The sequence below is a fragment of the Alligator mississippiensis genome, chromosome 10 (genome assembly GCF_030867095.1).
Source record: "Alligator mississippiensis isolate rAllMis1 chromosome 10, rAllMis1, whole genome shotgun sequence".
Lineage (NCBI taxonomy): Eukaryota > Metazoa > Chordata > Crocodylia > Alligatoridae > Alligator > Alligator mississippiensis.
Window position 1 is genome coordinate 71,545,898 of NC_081833.1, and position 21,723 is coordinate 71,567,620.

At 42.9% G+C, this 21,723-nt stretch overlaps 1 protein-coding gene across 2 annotated transcripts in view; it reads left to right on the plus strand.

Moving 5' to 3' along the window:
* The window catches only part of CDH13 (cadherin 13), a 788,124-nt gene that overhangs the window by 655,550 nt on the left and 110,851 nt on the right, over positions 1-21,723 (plus strand). For both annotated transcript variants that reach the window (XM_019488228.2, XM_006268561.4), the window contains exons 9-10: positions 10,191-10,373; positions 12,062-12,315. In XM_019488228.2, coding sequence (XP_019343773.1) covers positions 10,191-10,373; positions 12,062-12,315 — 437 coding nt within the window. The remainder of the gene's footprint in view (positions 1-10,190; positions 10,374-12,061; positions 12,316-21,723) is intronic.

The window sequence follows — 21,723 nt, forward strand, 5'->3', positions numbered from 1 at the left end:
CAGCACTTGCCTGTCCCAAGAGGCAGCTTTGGAAGGAGGAAGATGATGCTCAATTTTTTGGCCTTCTTTTACCGGTACCCTGTCCCCACTCTTCCCAGGCTGGAATCCAGTCCTCCCCCAAGAGAAGTCTCGGAGGGACCCAGGACAAGGGATAGCATGGTGCCAGAGAGGTGATTTATCTCCTTGCCTTGTGGACTAATGGGCATCTGCACATAAGGGAGCGTTTCATTCATGGGGCTGATGGATACCTATTTTTCCCTTGTTATGTTGTTAGTAATCCATAAAGATAGCTTTTCCAGGGCAGTTGACAGGCAGCCAAACAAGATAAAGGCATGTCCTACCCTGGTTTTTTTTATCACTCAGACATATGGTATCAGCAATATAAAAGTGGCTTGGGGTTTTTAAATAAACAGGGACAAGTTTGGCTCTTCAACTCCTGCTGAAGACAAGGGGAGCTGTAGCAATTTAACAGAGAGCAGAATTAGATTCTTGATCTTTCATTTCACTAATTAGTAGTTAGGAACTTTTGGTGCTTTTGTTATGGGCTGCTGCCGCTGATAGACAAAAATAGTCATTCCCCACTTCATTACTTAACAAAATACAGACAGTAACCAGAGCCTGGATTGAAAGATTGCTCTGCATTTACATCGCGTTGTCTTTGAAATTCACTCCCAAATTAAAGTGCAAATGCATCCAAAATGATCACGGTCAATTTTATATCTTCAGAAAAATCTTTCCTACGGTAGAGTTGAATTATTTTCTATGATTTCTCAGGGGAGATGGAAGCATAGTTTGTATTAAGGAAAAAAAATGGAAGACGCTAAAAGCAACATTCAGTTTAGAAGTAATAAAGCACCTAACAGCCTGCAGTAAGACAGTAAAACAATGCAAACTACTAAAGGTGGCTCAGGTGACTCACAGTTTTAATTTGCACTCTGGTCTTTAATGTGATATTGCACATAGTTTACATCATCAGATCCTTGTCATGCTATAATTATCTCTCACATTTACATAGCTCTTTCATTTAAATAGCTGCTGAAGTGTTCTGTACATTGATACAGAAATCACACAAGGATAGTTGTATTGTTACAGTAGCACAGCTCCTTATAGGGTAAAATACAGCAATTATTTGTCTGCATATAGTAAATTAAAGGTTATACATGAGTTTAAGACAGGAAATATCTTTAAAAATGACAGAGAGGTTTACGCAGGGAGAATGCAAGCATCCAAGCTGCAGTTTGGCAAGGTCACAAAATTGACAACAGCCTTAGGCTCATGAAAATCTCAGTACTTCTTTAATAGCCACGTAGGGTGAGGTCCTGTTTTACCACCTGCACAGTGCCGCATGCTGGCACGCCACAGCATTTGGATCAGGGACAGAAATTACACATAAACCAGTAAAAGCGATCAAGTTGAAACTGGTTCAAATCTGTAACACAGCAGAAGCTCAGTGCACATAAACTGCACTCAAAATGGTCAAAACTGGTTTTAAGATAAACCTGTGGGCAATGGGGTTCTGCAGGGCTCGGTCTTTGGGCCCACGCTGTTGAACATCTTCATCAGCGACTTGGACAAAGGGGTAAAAAGCACCCTGTTCAAATTTGCAGATGACACTAAGATGTGGGGGAAAGTGGGCACACTAGAAGGGAGGAATAGGCTGCAATCGGACCTAGACAGGTTACAGGGGTGGGCGGATGAGAACAGGATGGGATTCAACACTGACAAGTGCACGGTGCTGCACCTGGGGAGGAAGAACCAGCAGCACACCTACAGGCTGGGGATCTCCCTTCTCGTCAGTGCAGAGGCAGAGAAGGATCTAGGAGTCATTATTGATGCCAAAATGAACATGGGCCGACAGTGTGGGGACGCGGTCAGGAAGGCCAACCGTACCTTGTCATGCATCCACAGATGCATCTCGAGCAGGTCCAAGGAGGTGATGCTCCCCCTCTGTGCAACACTGGTCAGGCTGCAGTTGGAGTACTGCGTCCAGTTCTGGGCACTGCACTTCAGGAGGGATGTGGACAGTGTGGAGAGGGTCCAGAGGAGGCCACCCGCATGATCGGGGGCAGCAGGGCAGGCTCTACGAGGAGAGGCTATGGGACCTGAACCTGTTCAGCCTCCACAAGAGAAGGCTGAGCAGGATCTAGTGGCTGTTTACTAACTAGTCAGAGGGGACCAGCAGGCATTGGGGGAGTCCCTGTTCCCCTGAGCACTCCCAGGAGTGACAAGGAATAACGGTCACAAGCTGGCAGAGGGTAGATTCAGACTAGACATCAGGAGGCGCTACTTCACTGTCAGGGCGGCTAGGATCTGGAGCCAGCTTCCAAGAGAAGTGGTGCTGGCTCTGACCCTGGGAGTCTTTAAGAGGAGGCTGGATGAACACCTTGCCGGGGTCGTTTGACCCCAGTACTCTTTCCTGCCGTGGCAGGGGGGTCGGACTTGATGATCTACTCAGGTCCCTTCCTACCGTACCAACTATGAAACTATGAAACCTAACTGATTTAGGTTAAATCGGTTTATTGAATTGCTGTCCCAGATCCCTTCCAGATTCAAATTAACTCACAGTCCCCCACCATCTCAGAAGGCTTTGCACCTCCCCTGTAACCCACCTCCTTGCAGGGTGGGTGAGCTAGCCTTGGCCCAAGCTGTCTGCTCCAGCCGAGCAGGGAGGCATGCTCTAGCATCCCCCAGCTTCTGGCCTGGCCCACTGCAGGGATGTGGCCACATTTCTGGAATCAAAAGTGAATGTCTGTTCACTTGCTTATCAGTTCAGTCTACACAGTTTAGACTGTCCTGTGAAGATTGAATCAATTCAGCCTTGGGCTTTTTGTCTGTCTTTACTTAGGCTTAAGGACTTTAGAGAAAGAGGGATCTGAAGAATTATCATTGCTACTTCGCATAGCACCATCTTCCTTGACTGTTTCCACCCAGGCCTAGACCTGCCCTAGCTTGGGAATCCTGATGAGATCCTAATGCCAGTTTATTTGGCTTATTATTGACCAGGAAGTCTAGTTTGTGTCAAAGTGAATTCCACCTTAAATGTCAGTTTCTGACATTTATGAGATTCTCATTGCAGGCATCTTTGGGAATGTAAGCTGATATGATCACATTAAAACTCCATTTGTCCTTGGGGGAATTGCAGGTATAATCTCATAGGAAATATGTTGTCCTCTTACCAAATAAACACACAAATACTGTATGCACATGGGTCTTGTGAACCATTTAATAGTCACTCTTAATTGGGCTTTTTGTTTTTCAAATGTTATCTGTGCATTTGTCGACTTTGTGAGAACCTGTTTGACTCGCAAGAACCTTTGTACTTTGCACTTGCGTTGTAAAGAAAATAGAAGGAAAAAAGGGATGTGGAGGGGTCTCTCCAGGGCCAGAAGTGGAGTAGATAGACCTGGCATCTGGGAGCTTTCTATGTAGCCTCTAATAGTAGTGTGTGAATTACTGTACTTCATTTTTCCTCACCAGTGATATAGCAAAGGGAAAACAAACACCATGACGGTAATGCACAAAACACCTTCAGCTGGAATGGTGGCCTGATTAATGCAAACTGACTTGAAGTTTTAATTTGGTTGTTCTCGACTGGGGATCACAGCATGCAGCATCTTAATGAGCCATGGGGGGGCTGATCATCAATCCTAAGCACGTTTTTCTCCCATTGCACTTGCTGCTCATTGCTGCTCTTTAATTTTGGGTTGGACGAGTGTCTCAGTGTAAGGCAGAATTTGCTCAGTGGTGTCATAAGACATTAAGGTTATTTCTCCATGTTAATACTGACTGCTGGGCACTAGTCACCAGGGTTTCCCAGGACTGTGAAGTACATTAATTATTTTGCCCTATACAGACGCACGCAGAGTAAAACCTTGGCCCTTACTGGAACACGTTGGTTGAGAATGCAATTTGCAGGTAGTCGAGTAGTTGAAGGCAAGTTTTTTACTGTTGAGTGGGGAGTGCACTTTGGGTTTCTATTTAGATTTATTGTCCCATGATCTGGTTTCTTTAGATTTCAGCCCCCCAATGAGGACACTCTACCAAGAGATGTCTGCAGTCTGAGATTGCTCCACATCAGTAACATCGTGATTTTTCAAGCTTGGAAAAAACTTTGCAATTTACTGGTTATTTCTTTTCCTGGAACATGGAGCCAGGCAAGGAGACTGGGTTTGAATTTCTGGTTTGAGCTCACTTCAACAAACCTGCTCCACATAGTCCTTACAGACTGTGCTTTGCCTCTCTCCTGTTCTCTGTCACATGAAATGTAAGTTTCTGGTCTTCACTTTAAAGGTACCTCAGGGTCTAACCCATTCAAAACTGATTTTAGGGGCAGGCAACCAGGACAGTAACCCAGGTCCTCACTAGGCAAGCTAGTACAAGTCATCTGCTGTGTGGGCAAAACACAGAGGACTCTTCAGTCCCTGCTTGGGGCTGTCTAAAGCTATCTTATCCCTACCCAGATTGCAATCTCTCATTCCGTATTGACAGTTTGACTTCAACTATCTGCCTGGCCATGCTGCCAGTCTCCGTTATCCACTATCTAAATTTTCAGAAGAGCACCTCTCCAACTCCGAAGGACCTCTCCATGAACATTGCAAAGCTGCACTGGAGTTCTCCACCAGACCCATCTTGGGATTTCCTTTGCTAAGATACCTGCAGTTGGGTGGCTGATGTGCCAAAACCACCTTGACCAATATTGTTTAGCCATTCCCTGTACCCCTCCTACTCCTAAAACAGTCTGCCCATATCCATTTGTAGTCCTTGGGGTCAGGGACATTTGTTTTGTTTTGTATTTATACAGCCTCTATCACGGTGGAGTCCTGGTGAATAGCAAGGGAACGAGGCAGTATATATGATGACAACCATAAATGAGGCACTCTTTTGAGTGAGATCCAAGTCCTCAGCGGTTGTAAACGAGCTCATATTTCCTCTGTCTTTACATGCTAGCTATGAATCTGGCTGAAGATGTTCTGCTTCTCAGCGATGATGATTTTCTGTGGATGCTGATGACAGCAGTTTAAATAAAGTTCTGAATTCATCAGTTTTATTCTGAAATTTATAACAGTGCTCTGGAAGTGTGCAGATATTTAAAACGAATAAAACCAATTAATTCAGAATCTAATCATACACGCTAGCCACCGTGTTTGTTCTGAACACTGGAGCAGCTTTTTCCAGGTTAGCACCCTGCCTGAAAAAGGTAAATCTTTCACTTTGATATACAATGAGCCTATCCTTTCCTTTGCTTTATTTTCTCCATTGACAAAACTAGCGGGAGTTCGAGTTCATGTGTGGTTTTTAATCACTCTTTTCACTTAAGGTTTTTAAGGGGAACCATTGTTAATGCAGCATGTTTTCTAGATATTGGGAAGCCTCCTTTTAATTTCAAAGTGGCCTACAGAGCTTAGGCTAACACAAGAGGTTGACCTCTCTACAACAGATACAGCATTTCTTTTTTATAGTAAGTATTCAGCGCTCGTACTCTCACATAGATAGATGATGGAGTGCACAAAGTGTCCAGATGAGAAATTAGAGCCATGTTCCAATTCACTCTGCTCCCTAACCCATTTTCCTGAGATTAAGTCAGACACTTCAGACAGCTTCAAACAGCCACCCTTGGGTTTTTTTGTCCATTTTCAAGCCATTGTGACCCACCTGCAGTTAATGTAACATTGAGGGTGAAGTTATCGAAGCTAGTGCTCTTGCCTTTGCCAGCAGATTTTAGCAGCTCCTTGATCTTCAGGTATCATAAACTCCGCAGGTTTCTGGCCACGGCAGGTCTGAGTGCCCTTGCTTCAATGCCAATAGGTTAGCAATGCAGACCACTGAGAGTGAATAAGGAGTCATTAAGAGTGTAGAGTACCAAAGTGAATCATCCTCAGTTAGGAGATTTCGTAGATGTTAGGAGCTGGAAGGGACCTTACAGATCATCGGGTCCAGCCCCCCTGCACTCGGGCAGGAAAGACTATTAGGGTCAGATGACCCCAGCAAGATGTGCATCAAGACGCTTTTTGAAGATCGCCTGGGGTGGGTGACTGTACCACTTCGGTGTGGGGGTCTGTTCCAAACCCTCAGCACTTGACTTGTAAAGAAGTTTTTCCTTATGCCTAACCTGAAGTTATCTTCAATCAGTTTGTGCCCATTGTTTCTTGTCCTTGCCTGGGGGGCCTTGGTGAATAGTTGCTCCCCCAAAGCCTTGATGCATGCCCCTGATATTATACTTGTCAGTGGAGCAAGGTGGTTTGAACTTCAAAGAACTGGAGCCGGAGGAGTAGCCGCTGTTTCCTGGATAAGCTAATAGCCATCTTGGACCCTTTGCAGCCTCATGCTTCCCATCCTTAGCTTACTTCCTGGGTCTCTTTGGTACCACCAATTGATCTACTAAACAGTTTTGGGGGCTGGAAGAGAGGTTTTTTCCCCCCATGAGACAAAACTGGCAGACTACCAGATGGGTTTTTGCTTTCTGCCCAATCTCCAGGACATCTGGTTTGGGGCAGTTAAATTATAACTGGCACAACTCCATCAGGTTCTGGTGTGAAAGTTGGATTAGGATGCATTTGACTGAGGTCCTTTTAGCTCAAAGGTTTGCCTTGGCAATGCAAGGTGAGGGGAGCCCGGTTTGTGGCTTCCCTCAGCTCTCCTGTCCCCAGACCTGGGACTCTGGCTTCAAGTCATGATCCCAAGATCAGTCTCAGGGATGGAGAAGGAGCGTTGCCTTGACATCTACCTTCTCATTTCTAGTTATTTGATCTACAGGCAGTGCTTGAAGATTACACTAGAATAGTGGGGCCAAACTTTTTGGCAGGCAGGCCACAAATTAGCCCCGCATTGTCCCTGAATACCACTCCGTTCCCTTCCCATTACCCAAAATGCTGCTCAGCTTTCTGCTCCTTGTTTGTCCTGATACTCTGCTTTCTGCTCTCTGCATTATCTGCCACTGTACTGCTTATCGCCCTCCCGCACCTCTGATGTGCTGCATGTCACACACAGAGGCTACCCGTGCCACAGGTTGCCCACCCCTGTCTTAGAACAACCCTGCTAGGGTAGTTTGTGAGGGATAACCCAGCTGAGTACTATTCTCAGATAAAAGGGTATTTAGCCAGACCATGGTACAAGTGTCCCATTGCTTCTTTGTCCACTTGCAATGTATTTATATGTGCAGCCAGGCTTTTTATTTTGCAAGAGTCAAATATCAGCAGATGGGAGAGGAATCACTAATGATAATTAAACAAATCAATAATTCCCTCATCATAGGACTGAGAGCAAAAGGCTTATTTTAAGAGGAGTAACAGCAACCTATTGCATCTGAGATATGGACTCTAAATGTCACCAAAAAAAAGTTTGCTTTCTTTCCAAGTCAGGGTTCTGCACAAATGTGTTTTATGAGTTACAGTGTTTTTTTTACATGAGATGGAGCACCTCCTTGGGAGCCAACCTTACATCTGAGGTTCTTAATATAGTATTTTCTTTTGAAGGCAAGTTAACATATTGTTATAGTATTGTTTGAGGTTAATTAAACTGCAAATGAGCTTAATGATCTGCCTGAACTGAAACTCAATAACAACCCATTATATATAAACTACCAAAATCAAAAGAGCTTTTAAATTCCTTGTCAAATATACCAAAGAAGATAGAAGAAGCCAATCAATAATGTCGCCCCTCTTAGAAAATCAGGTCTGGAGCTGGAAAGCTTGAAATGAAGGAACATTAATGCAGACACTTAAATTCTGCCACTAAATTGAAAAAGGGCTTGAGAACATAAGTCAAGTCTGTTGGAAGAAATGAAAGAGAGATAACCAAAGACGGGGGGAAAAAGACATAGTTACCTCTTTTATATGTTAGAAGCAGGAAACAGATAGACCCTACCATGTAACCAGAGGTCTGTGTGGTAATAAGAGGACATTATACAATTTCAGTCTTGTTTAATGTCGTGGATTCTGCAACCTCACAAATGTTTCTATAATGTTCAGGGGTAGGAGGGTTTGCTATAAATTAGAGCAAAGGGCATCTAGTTACTTCCCCTTGGGCAAAAGTCTTGAAGCCCATTGCAAATGCAAAATGGATGCATTCTGTAACAGGTTTGTATTCCTAGCACTGCTACTGGTAGGGTAGCTACGAGCAAGATACTTAGGACAACAGGATGGTAGTGGTGAAAAAAGGGCAACTTGCAACCAAAAGTATGCACAGTCAGACCTGAGAGGGTCTAAGCCTGGGAGGTACTGAGATTTCACAGCTCTCAGTTAACTAAAATGGAGCTGCAACTGTTCAGTTCTTCTGAAGATCAGGCCTTTAGTCTCTCAGGGTCTCACTATATCCATCCACCAAATGGGTGTAATATTGCTTATTCTCCTGCAGAGTCAAGAGGTGCATTTAATTAAATTAGCATACAACTTTTTCAATACCCTACGTGCAGGTGCTTGAGAAGTGAGGAGTCTCAACCTCAGTGCTTGACCTCATCTTTTCATATATTTAAGTGACTCTATCATTAATACACTGTCTAGACAAAAAGCAGGTAGATTATACCCATATAGGATCAGACTAGTTGACCCTACACTCTTGCAGTAATACAGCAGACTTCCCATATGGATATGACCCCTTTTTCTACTGAACAGAAATCTTAATGTTGATGTGATAGTTAGGAGAACTAAGTACAGGCAGTCCTCGACTTACAACGTTTTGAGTTACAACGTTTCACACTTACAGTGTTTATAAATTGGCACCCTGTTTCAACTGTACAATGCCAGTTTTGACTTACAACGCTTGATCCTATGCAATGCCGTGCCAGCAAACAAGTTCTCTGCATCGCCCATCTCCCTGGAGAACATCTGTCAAAACTTCCTTGTGCACTTTCTTCAAGAAAGCAGACACAACTCCAGAAGAACCTGCAGCCAGGACTCCTGAGAAGACTCCAGCCAAGAACCCATCAAAAAGTCCAGCAAAGTCACCTGAAAGGAGTCCTTCCAAATCAATAGGATTGCTATTTACAATATAAATATATTAATGTAGCTATATTACTCATCTATAATTGATCGAGTACAAAATTCTGGGGTATTTTTTGGTGAAAATAGGATATTGGGCCTTGGTTCAGGAACCAATCCCCCATTTATAACATTGTTTCTTATGAGAAAATTGGTTCCGAGTTACGTTTCAACTTAAGACACGGTTTTCAGGAACCAATTGTGCTGTAAGTCTGAGGACTGCCTGTAGTAATAATATGAGCTCAAATTATTTTACCCCAAAGATCATTCTAGTAAGGAAAAAAGGGCAGAGTCTGTCGTACAGTCTCCTTTCCCCATTATTAAGATGATTGGGTACCACCGTGTGGATGGCCCCTTAAGACTGTGGGCCCTCCCATGTCAGGTTACACCCCTTTAGCCCTAAGGAAGAAGGTAACAAGTCAGGGATCCCAAGTATGGAGGTACCATGGGAAGTTCCCAGCAAAGAGGCAGAAAGAGCATCAATGGGCCACTGAACCTAACAGAAGGCCCAAGAGGCTGCTGGAGTGGAGCAGCATAGAGCTGCATAAAGGTGTGCAGAGTGTGATGGAAAAGGCCAGAGCAGAACACCAACAATAAGTATTTAATCTGTGAAGGATCTGTTGGGTACCATGTAGGATGCATGAGACCGATGTAGGACTGTGGAGAGGGCAGGAGGACAGCTAGCCATTGCAGTCCAGGCTGAAGGACAGGGGGCCAGCCTATAGGGGCATATTGTGAGTCAACTGTTTTATTCATTCATACCCCTAGAAAGCAATTAAAAAGAGGAGAGGAGGGTGAAAAAAGAAAGAAATATATTAAACAAAACCTCCCTTTTTGTTTGATCAGCTTTGAAAAATATTTCCTTTTCCAGGATGTTGTACTCCAGGACGTATTGCCCAGATTCACTTTCCTATGAATTCATCTTCCAGATGTTTTTTTCCCCCCCCCTTCTCATTGAAAAGATTTCAAAGGCTGTTTTCTATTGCATTGTTACTTATCTGCAGTATATCAGAAATGGTGCAGTAGCAATACAATACCTTGCACATCTTGTTGTGGGAATGCATTATCTACGGACGACAAGATCCCGTTATGCGCAAGGATTACATCTTCCTTTAGATGCAGTAAATAATTAATGCTGGCTCACACAGTGATTTTTCTTTTGTGGTCATTAGTTAAAATACTAACAGTTATTATCTGTTTGCTTTCTTTTTTTAGTTCCAAGCTACGGTAAAGGAAGGTGTTACAGGAGTGATTGTGAATGTAACTGTTCAGGATGAGGATGATCCAGCAACAGGGGCCTGGAGAGCTGTTTATACCATTATCAATGGAAACCCAGGGCAGAGTTTTGAAATCCATACCAATCCACAGACTAATGAGGGAATGCTCTCTGTTGTCAAAGTAAGAACTATTTGCCTTTATACTATATTATAGCTGCACAGTGTATCCAGCAGGTCTTTGATGCATGAAAAGGTGCAACCACTGGAATAAGCTTCTCAAAAATATGGCACTAATTAATTAGCTCCTCTTCACGTTAGAAATTTTACCAATATCTCCCTTTCTTTTGAAAGTAGCCCTGGGTGAAGGAAGAGATGCTTGGCAAACCTCTCCTTCCCATATGTGGGAAATTTAATTATTTGTCCAACCCCCCCCACCCAAAAAACCCCCAAACAAACAAAAACAACCCACACACAAAACAGAAATCTTGAACTGAAATTTTAAGATAAACATTTTTTAGTTTTCAGGATTTTTTTTTTGATGTCCAGAAGAAGAAAAAAAATGACAAGAGTCACTTGTGAAAAGAAAGTTATGTCTGAAGGCAGTATTTTCTACTGAGAGAGTTTGGATTGAAATTTTCCCATTGGCTGTATTTCTACCTCTGCAATGAATATCTTTGCAGTAGACAGGGCAGAGCTCAAAAGGAATAGCTTCCCTTGCAGCCCAGAGATTGGTACAGTTAGGGTGAAGATAGGGTGAAGTTACACGTAACACTTTGGACCATACTAAATCTGTGCAGTGCTAATAGGCGATAGCTAAATAGCTGTAATGTTAATAAGTGATAACTAAATGGCTACAATGTTAATAGTTAACTAAATCTGTGCAATGCTAATAGTCGTTAGTGTTAAAGTTAGAACATGTTGATCAGTTAGACGTTATGGGTCAGTACGGTTTCTTGCCTGCACTGCTCTGCTTTACCACTAGAGGGCTGGCAGGCAGGGGTGTGGCTAGAAGCCAGGACACTTGGGCTTTATCCTTGCTCTGGGTGGGCTGGGCTGGGCTGGGCTGGGCTGGGCTGGGGTGGGGAGGCTAGAAGCAATGCATCCTGGGGTGCTTGAAGACTTCAAGCTGCTCATTTTATCTCTGTGAAGCAGACTTGAAGTTTTCCTATAACAAATTAGGTAGCACAGCCCAGAGTTAACCCTCACCTGAAGTGGCATAATTTGAGATGCTCAGAGTGCACTTAGCATGAGCTAACAAGCTTTAACTTGCAGATGCTCACATTTTAAGTGCCCTTACTAAGGTCTGAGTGTAATGTGTTACTTCGCCCATACATTCCACCTAAGGAGGTAGGAATAGTCTTCCAATTGAATAATGTGCTTACTCTTAACCTAAGCACAACTGTGGGTTATCAGGTCTATCTCAGAGAGTCAGAGCAGTTCAGATCAGCCAGCAGAAAGGAGAACATGGATAATAATTAAATGCAACCTGTTTTTCTTCTCTCCTTTGTTATTGCGGTGGGAGAGGAGCAGGGAGTAGAAAATTCTGGACTTGCTCCGTTCACCCACCCCTCACAGTATCCACCCTCTGTCACTGTGAGAGACAAAATACTGAGCTAGCTGGATCGATTGTCTGACCCAGTAAATGGCAGTTCTTATGTGCCTCTTTAATACTCTTCCCTGTAACTTGTAATTATCATCATGTCAACTGCTGAACTTCAGCCAGGCATCGAGATGTAACCAGTGCTGGTACAAGAGATGCTGTCCCTTTTGTGGCTAATTCTGTCACTTGGGAACTCAGCAAAGGGGAGGTAATGTTAATTTTTTTTTTTTAATTTATCTCATGCTTCAATGGTTTGACTTGCCTTTCAGCCTTTAGACTATGAGATCTCAGCATTTCACACGCTGCTGATCAAAGTAGAAAATGAAGACCCACTCGTTCCAGACATAGCCTATGGCCCCAGTTCCACAGCTACAGTTCAGATCACTGTTGAAGACGTAAATGAAGGCCCCGTTTTCCACCCAAACCCAATGACAGTGACCAAACAAGAAAACATCCCCATTGGCAGCGTTGTACTAACAGTGAACGCCACAGATCCAGATACCTTGCAGCATCAAACTATTAGGTAAGTACAATGTTCTCTAACCTAAGCCTACAGAATAGGGACTACAAGTGATTGTTGTGCCTATGGTACTTGGCCATTTGCGCAAAATTAAATTAAACGTGTTTGGGATCTGGGTAATTAGGAGTGAAGTTTTTTTTTCTCCTGTAATGAAGAGCTTCAAAATGACAAAGAAAAAGAGTTTGCATTAGGCAGGTGACAGTAGTTTTCCAAGGAATGAGATGACGGAGTAAAGCACCTTTAGGTGATTCTGTTTTCAAACTGATTCCCCCACCTTTATGAAGTCGAGGGGACAAAAATAAACATTTCTAAACCAGCTTCTCAGAATCGTTTCTCAGTTTTGCATACTCGGTTTATGTTTGCTTCTGATGTCACCTCATAAAGTGAAATAATTATTGGCCACCCAGATTCAAGTACAACAGGGTAATACATGCTGCTTGACCACACTTTTGGCATTATCTATTGCACTTTATTGTGGTTCAGGTTCAGAACAATACAAGGAAAGGATGTCTTCCGTACTGCAAAAATATTAATGCACTTGCACTCTGAGGAACAGTGTCGGGTATTAAGTTTAACAATTGCCCGAGATTACTATAATTATAAACCTGTTTTCTGACATGTGAGTGCTATGTTCCTGCTCTGAATCTCTTGAGACTATAGCAAGGAGCTTATTATGCTTTACCAGCACTTTTGCTTCCTAGAACACTGTTGCGGAGAGAGAAACATTGTTTTTCCCCAATCCAAAAGCAGACAATTTTCACAGTTAAAAACAGCACCTGATGTCTCTGGTGGTTTGGATGAAAATTTAGAATGAGCACACCACTCGTGCAGCGATGTCAGTCTCGAAATTGCATCTTCTCTGCCAGAGTGTTAACTTCACCTTTCTTCATAGCAGAGAAAGAGCTTCAGTCACTTACTCGGGGCTGTTGCTCCCTCCACCTGAGCTAGTGCAGAGACACAAATTGGGTTCGGTGAAGCTGTGCAGCTGAGAGGTGGACCAGAGGTTGCGTTATGTAGAGGACCCTACCGAATTCATGGCAGAAGTGGAGTGTGCTGCAGCTCTTTTAATTTTGTGGGCTCCCCTCTGCACTGATTAGTGGAAGGGTCACATTTGTGGCTTGCTCCTGATGAACAGGGAAGAGAAACCAACGGTTTTAAATACGGTACCGTTTTTACCTCCCCACCAGTCAGCAGCAAGCCACGGGGCTGCCGGGGCCCCTCGCCAATCAGTGGCAGGAGGCAAAAACAGCACCATAATTAAAACCACAGTTTTTGCCTTCCTGTCAATCAGGAGCAAGCGGCGGGGCCCCTCCACCAATCAGCAGTGGGGCGGCACACGGGGAAACATGCAAGATTAAAGAAGCCGCGGAGCACCCCCTTTCTGCCGTGAATTCGGTAGGGCCTTAATTATGTACTCTAAGGAGTCTCATTACAGGGAAGCCAAATGGTGAGACATTGAGGACTGGAGAGAGGGGGTATGCAGCAGCCCCAGAGCCACCACTCTGTGCATTTTCCTTCCCCACAATCCCCCAGAGGGAGTCTCAAGAGTTGTGCTCCTTTTTTTCTCGCTAGATTCTTGCAGGCTATGACTCTTCTCCCTTGTCCTCACTGCACGAGGGTGCAAACGCCATTCTTCATGAAGGAAGACTGCTATTTTGCTTCATTCATTTCATCGAGATTTAACAGCCTCTTATTTTCGCCCTTTTATTTGTTTGGTTTTTTTCCTAAGTGGGACCAGCAAGGCCTTGGTCAAGCTTGGTCATACAATGGAGTCTCAGCCTGGTTACTCTCCATTTGAAGTCATCTAGAATTTGGGTGCTCAAGCATTGCAAGGCAGGGAGTCAAGTTCTTCACGCAGGGTCTCCCATAGTTAGATGTCTTCCTCATTGCAGGGATGGTGTATTAGCGAGTGGGCGCTTCTTCAGGAAGGTTAGGCCCATACAGCTGCCCAACCGAGAATACCGTTGACAGTAATGGCATTCTGTGCACATAGCAAGTGTAGAGCAGCGTGCCATTGCAAAGGGCCAGACTGACAGTCACGAGTTAAAATGATGTGAAGGTGAATTTAGACCTGTAAGAGTGTTCAAAATTTAATGGCGGGGGAAAAAAGGTACGGCATATAATTAGAAAATTCCATTCCCAGCATCACCTCAAAAACATCTAGTTAATAGAGCATGAATATTTCATTTTTTTTTCTCTATCAGGAGTACCTGTGAGCTCTGCCATTTAAAGATCAGTTTATCTGAGGGAAGACTCTTAACAGATGTCATTTTCCCTGTTTTATAAATGTATTTATTTATTGAATGCCCATTTTGTCCATTCATTGTCATTTTAGCCCTTGCTCCAGGGAATTCTTATTTTATTTGGTATAGCCACAGATTTCTGTTGATGGATGGACAAGGGCTGTGGAATCTCTTTCATGTGTCAAATGCAGCAATATGACAGTCGGGCTCCTGATCTAAAACCTGGCTCATATAGGGATAAAAGTCCCTTATTCTCTTTGGCGTTGATATCAAATTTTAGTATATGCAGGAACAAAGCTATCAACAATTTTAACAATGTTCATGGGAGTTGTGGGGGTTTTTTTTATAAAAAGGGCTTATTCATTATTTGCAACATTTGATCACATACTGCTAAGAGAGGTGCCCCAAGAGAGTAAAGAGCATGTGTGAAATTGGTTAAAGAAACCATGCAGGAATTTGTTCTTATAATCCAGAATCTGCTCCTTGCATTTCTCAAGCAGAATTGCTGATTATGCCAGATTGGTAACGATTATGTTGGGAATGCAAACTGGAAGAGAGATTAGTGAATCACTGAAAAGACCGGTTTGATTTTCAAGTATTCATTGCAGCTAGCCAAATAGCAGAACTCCTTTTGCAATCTAGCACTAGTCACAACCGTGCTGCAAAGGAGCCCTGAAATCTTGAATAATACAAACTAAATAAAAGTTTCCTGGAACTGAAAGCATAATGTGAACATTATCTGCATTGCCAAGAAGTTGTATTCTTTTACAAAAAAAAGGTTTTCCTCTCTCCTGCTGATTGTGCAAAAACCAAACGCCGCAATGATTTAGTGTCGGTTGGGAATGGAGAGTGATTCTGTGGAAGGAAATATGTAAAAAAATCAAGGACTGTTAGTTTTGTCAGGAAAAAAAGAACAAATGGGGAAATAATGGAAGTATAAAAAGAAGGGAATTAAATCGAAAAGGCTAATCTGACTCTCATATCCCCTCTGATACAGGGACAAGAAAGCACAAAGTATAAAAGCTTAACCCTTAACACAGAAGAAAAGAACTGTGTTTCAGGCAGTAGTTAAGCTGTGGCATTTACTGCTGCCAAATATTGACAGTAATATTCAAAGAATTAGATATTTATGTGACTAATTTGCAATTCAGCTAGTGTAAAATTAAACGTGCTGAGGCTAAAACTGATCACTGTATGGAATTGGCAAGAAATACTCCCCACTAAATGATTGCAGTTGGATGCATTTTGAGAAGTTGGGGTATATATTGGTTTATAATGGCTTAGGATCCTGCCAGTTCTCTCTCACGGAGATTACGTATCCGTCAGATTCCTATGTGCTGGATGTTGCTGTGCTCTGTAAGTTCTCCCCAGAGGAGGTACTAGTACATTAAGGTCAATTTTTGAAGGCAAAATGCACGGGCACTAAACCATAACGCATGGGAGCAAGGCTCGTTGTGATGCGCGCTTGCAGCGAGGCGTGTCAGGACCCCGCCGTGAATTGGGTCCGTTGTTTCATGTTGGAAAATGTTTGCGCACAGAAAAGTAAGAGGGGCTTTGTCCATGCCTCCCTCCTTTGCTTTCAGCCTTTTGCAGCCAAAATATGAATCCACTGAAGGCCAAGTAGATATTTTCCATTTGTTTTATCAACAATGAGAGGGTGCCACTAGCTACTGGCAAAGTGTTCTGCTAGTGCATAAAATATCACAACTGCATTCCAGAAACCATGACTATAAGGTAAAGAAAGATTTCAATGCCATGGTCCAAATCCAGATTCAGTCTGTTCTTTGAACACTGTCTGAATCAGATTCAAATGACTTATCTTGGTGAAAAACGTAGCTTGCCTTGTAACCGTTCCTATAGGCATCTGCAGTGTTGAGGCAGTTTTCCTTCTTATTCTTCAGCTTGAAGTGTTTTTGCAGCCTGAGAACGGAATTCACTTAAAAGCTCAAGGAAGCTGGCAAAAATATACTACCCAGGAAAATACAACTTCAAGCATTTGTGAGAATCAAAACCTTGTAACTTCAGTCCAGATCTCACTCTGTACATAGTTAAGCAATGCACTTTCATGGTTTTATATTCTTCTCTGATCTAATGAAGTTAACATTCAGGGGAAGTTGTTAGAGGTATCGACAGCTTACTGGGAACAAATGTCTTAGGCTCTCGTTAACCAAGCATATAATGAAGGCTCCAAGCTCAGTTCTGCTCTTAGGTATTCTTGACTGTGTAAGTTGTTTGTACTCATTTCAACCAAAGTCCATGATTGTTTGTGGAGAGGCATCCAGTAGGTGCAGAGGGGTTTGATCCAACCCTCAAAGCAAGAATCCAATGGTTTTTCACCATATGTATGCAACTGAAAGCAAACATTTTCCTTCTGCGCTTACTGGGCGAGAACCACGAAACCAATTCAAGTGGGATTGCAATTCTAAGATTCATTAACCTATATTAACCTATTTTTTCTAAAGTATTCAACTCCCCCTACAACTCCCAACTTTTGGGAAGAAGAAAAACATGCGGAAGCCCCCATATTAATTATAATCCAACAACTTATTAATAGACCAGTAATGAAGTTTCTGAAATTTGATTTCTTAATCAGGGATCATTGTTATTTTTGTGCCAGATTTAAGAGTTTAATTTTGGGTGCCTCTTTCCCACCTCTGAAATTTTAATCAGAAGTTTCAAGTGTACGTGTCAATGAGAAGTTAAAGGCCAAAATTAATAACATTTTCTACCTTGGGAAATTAAAAGAAGAGCCTCACTCTCTGAAATCCATTATTAACAGTAGATCTTAATTAAACATAGTTACTGGCCTCAATAATTTGTCTGCATGGAGAGATCAGTGTAGGTATTTCTTTCCTTTTTTGGATTCAACAAGTGCAGGAGACATAACAGCTAGACTTTTAACTAAGTGTAAATAAGTTGTTTATGGCAATATACTTGTAATTTTTAATTAAAGCAATGCTCTCTGGTTTCATGTTTTATCCCAGCAATATATTTTTATTACCTACTGTGCTCTAGGATTTTTAATTATTTATGTAAATATATTATTGCAGTTTTCATTCTTGGGAAGTGATGTGCCCGGATGCTATATTAACATCTCCAAGAAAAAAACCAGCAACCCTGTATTATGGATTTCGAGCATGTCTAATTACATAAGAAAATTGAAACGATGCATTTTGGCAGCTCATGTGTAGTTGATAACATGTAATGCCCGTAATTCCTGAATGGGTGGTTGACAGTCCATTGTCATATTGGGAAGGACTGAGCTGTATTCAGCTGTAAGTCAGCTCCTTTCTCTCATGTATTTGACACATTTACAGGCTTAAGATTTGAGGGTAGGGAGACTAACTGGTTCAGAGGGGCATGAACTTTAATAGGCAACCACCATCTTTGTCAGATGCTAGGAAGGGACTGCATCATGCTCTTAAGGGTTGATTCTGGCAAGGCTGCCAAAATTAGCGTATATTCATGGACTTCCGTGGATTTGTACTAGCCTGGGATTATAGTCAGTCCTTGCTGATCATCCCATGATAGCTGCCTATGTTGAAATATAGTGATAAACAGACTGTTTTTCTTATAAAGGTCATTATCCTTAGAGCAAAACATTGATGCATGGCAATGTGGCTGCTTCCCTGAATAACAGACTGGATGTAATAACAGCAAATCTCACAAGGACTCATTTAAAGACAACAATACATTCCTTGGTGTCATGGTTGAAAGGGCAATGGCTAAAAGGATGAGCAATCAGATTTTAAGTTATATTATTACAGCTTAATCAGTGTCCACTACATCAATGTCATTATTCCAGATTTTACACTGCTGTCAGTGAAAATGCGTGTGTCCTGGTACGTTTTTAACCTTTGCAGAGATGGAATGGGATTGTAAAGCCCTGTAAATTAGTATTTTTACTCAACAGAACTGCTCACACGCTTAGTGATCTTCTCCTAACTTCCAAGCATAAGGTAATCCCAGCAGATTTTGGTAGGATACAGTAAGGAGTAGTTTACTTCTGTCACTTCTGTTTTTGCCGCCAATCACCAGTATTACAGCTAATGCAATCAAGCCATGAATCATGACACTAATTCAAGAAATGCATTTCATATTCTGCTATTTTTTCCCCCACAGTGCATCTGAACACCCTCTAAAGAACAACGAGACTCCAAAGCACATTCCTCTTGAACACTTAAGGGATTAATTTTGCATACCCTGATGCGTGCTGAGTCTTTTTTAAGACACTTTTTTATTGTAGGCAAGGGTCAGTACACTTGTTTTTGGGATATACTGCCATCACTTTAGGGAAGAACTATATAATGAAAGAGGGATGGCAAGTCTTATAGTAAAAGGGCATGGTTGTAAGAAGTGATACACTCAGACATTGTTAAGTGTGTCTCCTGGAATCTGACGAGGTTATGCCCAAACCCTACCATCGGGAGGTTTGTTTTCCTTGGGCAGACAGAAAAAAATATTCCTGTTGTTTTAAATTAATGACTGAGTCTTGCTCTCAGCATGCAGCACTGGGGGTTTCATTGCAAGTTGCCCCCAAGAGCATCTTGAGTTGGCTCGGCAGTTTTATTTATGGCCTACATGAATCCACCCATTGGGAATCTGGAGCATATCACTAGATCTGAAATTGCTACATATTGGAGAGTGCAATAAAAAAAGCAAAGCAAGCCAGGTAGAGAGGGAACTTGCCCCGAGCAACAAGTTATTCCCGTCCTCCCCTTCCTGCCAAAATCTCTGAAATGTGAAGTATTGCCTCCAGGAAAGCCAGCTGGGATCCAAAGGCTGTGATGGGGCAGGGAAGAGAAGAGAGGACTTGAACTGCCGGCAGTGACAGAAAGAAGGCATGCATAGCCTTATTCTAAAAGGAACAGTCTTGCCATTTCTCTCCTGCCCAGGGGGACCCTGCAATTTTATATGCCATCAGATTCTCACAGAGCCTCCTCCAGAACATTAGAGTAGTATACTGCTATGTGATATATAGCACGCTGTATTATGATGTAATTATAGTAAGGTTACAACACAGAGAAAAACACACTGAATGAAAAATGCACGTTCATTGCTATGGTATATGAACAAACAGGGTTGCATCGTCCATATATTATGTAGTGGGATAAATATGCAGCTCTCGCCTTGTGCAGCAAACTCTTTAAGTTGATCGTAAAAGGGGAGAGGGGTGAACATACCAAGACTGGAGGCTACTTATTGAACAGGATCTAATCTGCTTGATTGCACTCTTAGACCACCGCTGCCGTGGCCCAAGTGTATAGAAGGGGAAAGGCAGAGGGGTTGTAATGAGCTGAGGGGAAAATTGGGTCCTGAAAATGATTTGCTGCTAGGGAGCGCTGGCCAGCACCGCATGGATAGACTGCATAATTTTGAATTCCCTGGAAGGAAGTAGCCGGCACAGGGATCTCTGTAGCAGGAGCAACCTAGTGAACTCAGACTGAAGAAAATAAATGACTGAAGTAGAGTCATAAGGCTGGAAAGAATTCTAATAATTCTCTCAAATCTGGAAACCAGGTCCTAGGAAAACTATGGACGAGAAAAACCTGACCCATCAGGAGACGAGCTGCAGCAGTCCGTCCTTCCCCTCGGATGCACAACCCCTGCCTCAACTTTAGAGCTGTAAAAGAGGAAAGTAGTGTCTGCCTCCCCCAGGAGAAGCATTTCCCCCAGCTGTCAGAGGCAAGCTCTTTGAGGAAGAAAAGAGAGTCTCTTTCCTACACGATTATAAAAGATGATGTTGTCTCAACCCCAACCTAGACATGTAAGAAGCAACAGTGTGTGCGTTAAATTATTGCAAGAAAGGAAATAAGTGTTTGACGTGGCAAAAAATACTCGGAATGTAAAGCGTCATTCCCTCACTCTCTGAAGCTGTGTGGATGCTCTTGTTTAGGTGGTCTTTGGGACTTGAGCCAGGGGTAAGGGACGGATGACAACCACCGTGAAATAGGTTGCGGTCTTTGTGACTGTGACTCGCAGCAGAGATCCCAGCAAAGTTGATCCAGTGCAGGAGTTAAGACTGCTTTGGGTCTATTCCATGTCTCCTTCTCAGAAGGTGCAGAGGGCTGTGGCTGAAAGCCACTTTGGCAGCAATGAGGAATGGCAGCAAAGGCTCTTCTAGGACAGGACCCACATTGTATTCAGGTTCTTTAGCTCTCTAAACCTTTCTTTTGTTGGGCTACCTTGGCAGGAAGCTCCATTTGAGGAACCTCTTTGACGTTGTACGCACCTCTCGTTGCCAGTTACTGGCAACTTTGTCATAGGATGGATGATCTGAATCAGGAGTCAACTGACTGTATTATAAGAACAAGCATGGAGTTATTAAGTTATCTCTGGACTGATACAAAAGACATTGGAGGCGACTGCTCTGAGCATCTAGAGACATGTGAAGAATCATCAGAATACAAATGTGATCAATAGGCCAGATGAGGGGTGACAACATGCAGCACTGAAAACCAGTCGGGTTGCTGATGTGATTTGTGCTTCCTGAATCCCAGAATTGATGGGATGATGCACATTGGATGGGAATTAATGCGGTCTTCACACATCATTGATATTTCTTGGTTTCAAAGAACAGTGCTGGACTGATTAGACCGAGCAGCACTGGGTACAAGGAGACTCCATCCATATTGTCTGTACTAGTCAATGCAATGGGTTATGCTAGAGGAGAAGATATGGATGGAGAGGTGCTTCATCTGCAGAAGTCATTCACCCCTGGACTGAAGCTCCAGAGGGGAAGGGTTCTCTCCCCACAATCCTTTGGTGCATATGGACAAAGAAAGCATCCATTTTTCACACATTTTGAGTCTTTTACTCAAAATGGGTTGGGCAGTGGAACAGAAATTTCAGCATCCCTTTCTCCTCCTTGTCTGACCACATCACGCTGCAGAAAGGACCTTGCTACAAGATCTCGTTACAAGGCAAGGAGAGCTCTTCACTGATGCCTTAAAAGACACTTGAGTAAGTGATCCCAGAAATCCTTGCTTCTGGGCTTCATAAGGCAGGGGTGGCTAGTTTCAAGATGGACCCTCTAGCTATTCAAACCCAGCCCCTGATGCTGCCAACAACACCTGTCAGAGGGGTTATTTTCCTCAAATCTTCAGTCTGCCCTATTTTGGAGGCATAAATCATATTTATTGTGTTCTTGTTCAAAGTACAGATGATA